At 45.8% G+C, this 7,500-nt stretch overlaps 1 protein-coding gene across 1 annotated transcript in view; it reads left to right on the forward strand.

Moving 5' to 3' along the window:
* parlb (presenilin associated, rhomboid-like b) overlaps positions 1-7,500 on the forward strand; it is a 17,363-nt gene that overhangs the window by 66 nt on the left and 9,797 nt on the right. Inside the window, exons 1-3 of the mRNA XM_083637018.1 lie at positions 1-66; positions 1,639-1,843; positions 7,118-7,258. The exon at positions 1-66 is cut by the window's left edge and continues 66 nt beyond it. Coding sequence (XP_083493144.1) covers positions 1-66; positions 1,639-1,843; positions 7,118-7,258 — 412 coding nt within the window. The remainder of the gene's footprint in view (positions 67-1,638; positions 1,844-7,117; positions 7,259-7,500) is intronic.

The following is a 7,500-nucleotide window of genomic DNA, read 5'->3' on the forward strand; positions in this document are numbered from 1 at the left end:
TGTGTGGACACTGGCCCGGCCCCGGGGCCAGAGCCTCGGCTGCTGTAGAGGGAGCACAGGACACAGGTGAGACAGACAGACAGACAGACAGACAGACCCACCGGTCTGACGTTACGACGTTTAGCTTAGCTTCTAGCTGTTAGCTAGTTAGCTGAGCTTAGCTGTTTGGCTCAGAGACTGACTGACTGAAGCTCCTGCTGTTACTTAAAGTGAACACTGTATTGAACCCCTAACGTTACAGTGAGGGGGTCTGGTGCCTCTGTTGTGCTGTGTGTGTGTGTGTGTGTGTGTGTGTGTGTGTGTGTGTGTGTGTGTGTGTGTGTGTGTGTGTGTGTGTGTGTGTGTGTGTGTGTGTGTGTGTGTGTGTGTTCTCCAACTTTTGAACATCATTAGCCTTTTTCACTTCCCAGCCAATTCACACATTTTGTGTGTAAAAGGCAGGAAGTAACACAGGTGGCAAGCAATACATTAACTAGGGCCCTGGCACTGTGTTACATCCTGCCTTTAGACACAAAATGGGTGAAATGGATGGGAAGTGAAAAGGCGAATGGACCCCTAAACTGACTGATTAGACCACGGACCTCACAATAACAATATTGCAATACTGTGCTATAGACAAGCCAACCACGGTGGATGGCAAGCAACCGTCCTGTGTTATTGTTGTCTGTAAAGCTGTGTTCACACCAAGATATTTATTTTTCTCTCTGTCGCTCGATTCAACCCTTTGGAATCGCTCTGTTGCTGTGTTTAAATCGCTCGTCAACAGGCACAAGAATTGACGGACATCTGGGGGCTATAACGTTACGCAATGTCATGATGTTTGTCCACTACGAGCCACCGTAGTTGTTTACAAGCCAAGCCTATCAGCGTGCTCCTAACGCGAGCTTTATACCGGTAGTACAGACTTCACTTCATGTCAGCTGTCAGCCTGTCAATCAGCTGTCAATGCGGTTTGTTGTCACACAATAAACCAGCGGTTTGTTCCAAGCCAGTGTGATCCTTGACTCACTCTCACACGGCAGCCAATCAGCGTTGAACAGCGAGCGACTGATGCCAGCGTAATTTCGCTCGAGTTGGGATATTTCATCTCGGGCGAGGAGCGAATTTTCTCCCTATCGCTGTGTCTCTGTCGCTCGGACGCCCAGCGATTTTTCTCCCTGGCGAATATACGCTCAATCGCTCGTTTGCATTGACTTTGTATGTAAACTCGATGCCAGCGAAAAACTTTAATAGGTCGGTGTGAACGCAGCTTAATTCAGAGATGTCGCTTGGTGAGATGTCCTCTAGTTTCCCAGCTGGGCAGTGTTTGGACCAGCTTTAGGCCAATGACCGTGCTTAAACATGGCAACAAGTGTTGAAGCATCTGAGGGGGGGGGGAGCCATGATCTGTTTGGAGACCAATAATATAATAAGGAAGACATTTAGATTAAAAAAAAACATGGGTGATTACAGCACTTTGAAAAACACGGTATAAAACTTGGTGAAATGATTTCAGTGAGTGTATCCGTACTTTTTAAACATTTAGCACATTTAAACGATACCTCAATGATACTGATAAGGCTATCGTTTTGGTCATGCTAAACGAGTTAAATCTGCTCTGACCTCAGTGTCGTCGTTCTTCTCGGTCTGATTATGCAGGTTGAGCCCTGGCCTCCAGCAGCGCTGTGGATTCAGGAAAGCTGCCAAGAAGGCGGAGCCTGTGAAGAAGGCGGAGCCTGTGGAGGAGGGGGCCCTCTCCCCCCGGGCCAAGCCGCCGCCTCCCCCCTCCTTGGAAGCCGCGGCCCCTCACGCCTCAGCGCCAAACTTGAGCCGTCTGCTGAAGCCTCTGGTCTTCACCGTGGGGGTAGGTGCTGCTGATGTTTACATCGATCGTAATGACCAAACAGGATGTCATGTGACATGGTAGTGACCAAACAGGAGGTCATGTGACATGGTAGTGACCAAACAGGATGTCATGTGACATGTGTTGTGCTCGCAGGAGCTGGTTTGGTTATGAAATATGATTATTAATAATTATGAATTATTAATATTCATAAATTTATTAGATTTGACAGAAAATATTGTATTCTCTGTAAGATTCGGGGCACCACTGTAGTTAAGGCTACAGACCTGTCTAAAAGTCAAGTTATGACTTGTTTAGACACCAAACCAAATTGTCATATCAGTCTCATAATGATATAGTGTACATTGTACAGTTAATTGAAGGTCAAAGTTCGTAAGCTTCTGTCACAGATTTCCACAGATAAAATACCTCATGAATAACAACCAAGATTCATATAATTATGTAATAAAAATATTTAATAAATCACAATATCAATTGACATTAACATAATGATTAAAATATCAGTTCATCACATTTACTTTTATGACTAATACTCTACCACATCTATCGCTGATAACTAATATGAATCAACATTATATCACTGTGTGTGTGTGTGTGTGTGTGTGTGTGGGTGTGTGTCTTAAGTCTGCAGGTTAGAAGCAGGCTTGAATGTGTGTGTAAGTGGGTGTTAATTAGCATTTGTGTGTGTGTGTGTGTGTGAGAGAGAGGAGGGGAGGTTCGTTCAGCCTGTCTCTGTGAGGTAATCACGGGATTGGCTGAGAGGCGGTCTGGTCGTGTGAAGACCGCCTCCTTTTCAAAATGGCGGTTTTGCCAATTTTGTGGAAGGAGAGAGAGGGGGATCGAGAGGGAGAGAGAGAGAACAAGGGAGAGAGAGAATGGCCCGCTGATGGCCGCCAAGTTCTTCCGACCTTGGCGCTCACCTTCAGGCGTCTATATCATTCAACAGTGTGCGAACATTGTACATCAACATACAGGGTAATGCATTCTAACCCTAACTGCCCAGAACCATTAAACCATGAATGAACTCTCACGTGTGTTCCACTCTGTTGAGCGGGATCCTGTTGGTTGGGGAGAGTTGTCCTACGCGCAGTAGGGAGGATGGCTTTGGTTTGTGGGAGCGATGGCCTGCAGCGCCGTTCACCCTGGCCTGGGGAAGCGTACAGCGGACGTCTGATGGGGGTCGATGATGCCGGGGGTGGACGTGCAGTCTCTCTGCTGGTTGAGTCGAAGGAGTGCTGCGGCTGTGGCTGGATGCCAGCCACGGTCTGTCTTGGGCGTCTTTCGTCGGCTGTTGGTTCTGCGACTGGGGCCACGGTGTGTCTTTTCTGTAGCCGTTGGTTTGCCCTGCTGCGGTGTGGCGTTCTTCTTCTTCTCCTGCACGTGCGGTGCGCTAGGAGGGTCGTCGTCAGGCGGTCTTGCCTGGAAGCTTAGTCAACAGCTGGGCGTTGTGCCGGGCTGTGGAAAGTCTGGAAGCGTAAGGGGTTTTTCCCTGCGACTTATCACGCTAAACCGACTTAAATTAAACTGAGATTAAGTAGAACTATCTCAGTTTACGCATGCTATGTCTGGTGGGACTTAAGGCTGGCCTTTCAGCCGATTTCTGGTGCTGCTGTGGGCTCGGAGTCCTCTGGGCCCTGGTCAGGCCTGCAGGGCTTGGTCCCTCTTGAGGCCTGGTCGCCTGCACGGGGTGCAGAGAGCGGGGGAGGGGAGCCGGGTCCTGGCCCCTCCAGTCCCTTGGTTCAGCTGCGTGCGAAAGCTTACTGTAGACTCAAGTTAAAAACTCTTTTCCACCAGTTTTGTTACTGATCACATATTAAAATGAGCATGCATGGTGGGCCAATCACATCGTTCGGTGAGTTGGGCTATGCCCAGCCCTGTAAGGTGAGGCAAGGGAAAGGGGGGTTTTATGGCTTGATTACCCTTAGAGATAAAACAATGGCAACTTATTTGAGGCTCGGCCCCCAGCTGTGCTGGTATCTGTCGGGTGTGACCCAGCCAACCAAATGGTACAGTGTTTGGAAGGTGGGGGGAGAATCCCCCTCACTGTCTCTACAATACACTCAAATGTCTTACATTCAAATATATCAGTAATACAGTACAGTCCATAATGTGTCGATCACAACACATGGTAGTGACCAAACAGGATGTCATGTGAAATGGTAGTGACCAAACAGGGGCCCCGTTCCAATACCCATACTTGTACTTCTTTCTTGTAGTATGTACTGCCGCTGCCCTCACATAGTATGGATTGTAGTGTGCAGCATGCATGCAAAATGCATACTATTGGGACACACTACATCTGTCGTCACGTGAGCTTCCTGAACTCCGACCTCTTGCTCACTTCCGCCGACGTCCGCAGCGCCACATTTTTTTTTTTTTTTTTTTTTCAATAAACAAAGTCTGGCAGTAACAAACAGTACATTATACAAAAAATTCAGACTAAACATTTACAAAATTGGAACAGACAATCAAATAAACAAAATAAAATAAATAAAGCAAAAACATTAAGTCAGAGATCTAAACAGGAATCAAGATATGCATGTTTTGGTACACACCATGCTTGTTTGGTTTTAACATATTTCAAGGCTTTCTTAAAGTTAATTATCTCATTCATGAACACGCAGCTCAGTCAGTGCGACGTAACTCCAGTAGGTGGCGGTAATGCACAAAAAGTTGTTTGCCAACCGCCATAACACATTAGAAGAAGAAGAAGAAGACATAACTTCCTGCTGCGCAAAGGATTGTGGGGAAGTTTGGCTGAAGCAGCATGCATCGATGCATACTCCGAAATAGGAGCTGATGTAGTACAACATCCTGGTACTCTTGGCATACTGCATCTGACATACTATGTATTGGGACTAGGGATGGGCATCGAATTTCGAATTTTCGAATAATCGTTGTTATTATCAAGGTCGACTTTTATTATTGAAATTCAAAATTCAAAAAAAAAAAAAAATCTTTTTTTTAGTGAAATGTTGCATTGTCTCCCCTGATTCTAAGTATAGTCAAATCGCTTGGTTTGAGCAAGTAAAACAATTTTTATAAGCATTTTAAGCAAGGTTTATGGAAAAATGAATGGCGGATGAAATCCCATGAAGAGGGAGAGGGGGTGACTTTGGCACCCCTTTGGCACTCAGACCTGAGCCTACTAAATATTTAATGAACCACTCATGATTGTCAAAACTGTTTTTTATTTTCGAAAATGTCAATGTCATGTAACATGTTCTTTACTTCAGTGGTGCAATGCTTGTTTGAGCTACAAATCCACAGCAGAAGCTTTTTATATTAATTAATAAAGCCGTAGACTTAGAATCAGGGGAGACAATGCAACATTTCACTCACAAAAAAAAAAAAAAAAATAGTTTTAATTTTTTTTACATTTTTATTTTTATTTTCGAATTTCGAATTAAATTCGAATTTGGCCAGCGAATTTCGAATAGTGTTTTTGCTAGAAATGCCCATCCCTAATTGGGACATACTAAATCTTTTTTTGCCTACTAAATAGTATGGAAATATGGGTATTGGAACGGGGCCAGGATGTCATGTGACATGGTAGTGACCAAACAGGATGTCATGTGACATGGTAGTGACCAAACAGGATGTCATGTGACATGGTAGTGACCAAACAGGATGTCATGTGACATAGTCAAAAAAACCATCCAGGATCATTGGCACACCTCTCCCATCAGTTGAATAACTCCCTTTGACTAAGTGATATGTGTGTGGTGCTGATGGAACAGACTTAGTGATATCTGTGTGGTGCTGATGGAACAGACTTAGTGATATCTGTGTGGTGCTGATGGAACAGACTTAGTGATATCTGTGTGGTGCTGATGGAACAGACTTAGTGATATGTGTGTGGTGCTGATGGAACAGACTTAGTGATATCTGTGTGGTGCTGATGGAACAGACTTAGTGATATCTGTGTGGTGCTGATGGAACAGACTTAGTGATATCTGTGTGGTGCTGATGGAACAGACTTAGTGATATGTGTGTGGTGCTGATGGAACAGACTTAGTGATATCTGTGTGGTGCTGATGGAACAGACTTAGTGATATCTGTGTGGTGCTGATGGAACAGACTTAGTGATATCTGTGTGGTGCTGATGGAACAGACTTAGTGATATGTGTGTGGTGCTGATGGAACAGACTTAGTGATATGTGTGTGGTGCTGATGGAACAGCTCCATTGATCGTTTGAACGCATTATTTGGGCTCCCTACTGTTTTACGGTCGGATGCGGGCCGTGAGCATTTTTGCCTCTTTAAGTGTCTGTGTGTGCCTGTGTAGTATTATGGGCTGGATGGTGTGTGTGTGTAGTATTATGGGCTGGATGGTGTGTGTGTGTGTGTGTGTGTGTGTGTGTGTGTGTGTGTGTGTGTGTGTGTGTGTGTGTGTGTGTGTGTGTGTGTGTGTGTATGTGTGTGTGTGTGTGTGTGTGTGTAGTGTTATGGGCTGGATGGTGTGTGTGTGTGTGTGTGTGTGTGTAGTATTATGGGCTGGATGGTGTGTGTGTGTGTGTGTGTGTGTAGTATTATGGGCTGGATGGTGTGTGTGTGTGTGTGTAGTATTATGGGCTGGATGGTGTGTGTGTGTAGTATTATGGGCTGGATGGTGTGTGTGTGTGTGTGTGTGTGTGTGTGTGTGTGTGTGTGTGTGTGTGTGTGTGTGTGTGTGTGTGTGTGTGTGTAGTATTATGGGCTGGATGTTGTGTGTGTGTGTGTGTGTGTGTGTGTGTGTGTGTGTGTGTGTGTGTGTGTGTGTGTGTGTGTGTAGTATTATGGGCTGGATGGTGTGTGTGTGTGTAGTATTATGGGCTGGATGGTGTGTGTGTGTGTGTGTGTGTGTGTGTGTGTGTGTGTGTGTGTGTGTGTGTGTGTGTGTGTGTGTGTGTGTGTGTGTAGTATTATGGGCTGGATGGTGTGTGTGTGTGTGTAGTATTATGGGCTGGATGGTGTGTGTGTGTGTAGTATTATGGGCTGGATGGTGTGTGTGTGTGTGTAGTATTATGGGCTGGATGGTGTGTGTGTGTGTGTAGTATTATGGGCTGGATGGTGTGTGTGTGTAGTATTATGGGCTGGATGGTGTGTGTGTGTGTAGTATTATGGGCTGGATGGTGTGTGTGTGTGGTGTGTGTGTGTGTGTGTGTGTGTGTGTAGTATTATGGGCTGGATGGTGTGTGTGTGTAGTATTATGGGCTGGATGGTGTGTGTGTGTGTGTGTGTGTGTGTGTGTGTGTGTGTAGTATTATGGGCTGGATGTTGACTCCATGTCAGTTTACAGGCGTGTCGTTTGGCTCGGCAGCCATCTGGCAGTACGAGTCTCTGAAGTCTCGGGTGCAGAGCTACTTCGACGAGGTCAGAGCTGATTGGCTGGAGAAGCTGCGACCTCAGAAACAAGGAGACTTCCGTAAAGAGGTGAGGACACACACACACACACACACACACACACACACACACACACACACACACACACACACACACACACCTGTCTTCTGTCCTGTTCCGGATCATTCCATGTCATCTCATCTGATAAAGAGGGGGGGGTCTTAAAAAAAATCTGAAAAATCCTTCGTCACAATTGAAGTTAAAGTAAACTCATATGTAATCTCTCCGTCTCGTGCTGTACCCGGTGCGCAACAGAGAGTCTGGCTGCTCTT

The sequence above is a fragment of the Poromitra crassiceps genome (assembly GCF_964638095.1).
Source record: "Poromitra crassiceps genome assembly, chromosome: 5".
In the NCBI taxonomy this organism is placed as follows: Eukaryota; Metazoa; Chordata; class Actinopteri; order Beryciformes; family Melamphaidae; genus Poromitra; species Poromitra crassiceps.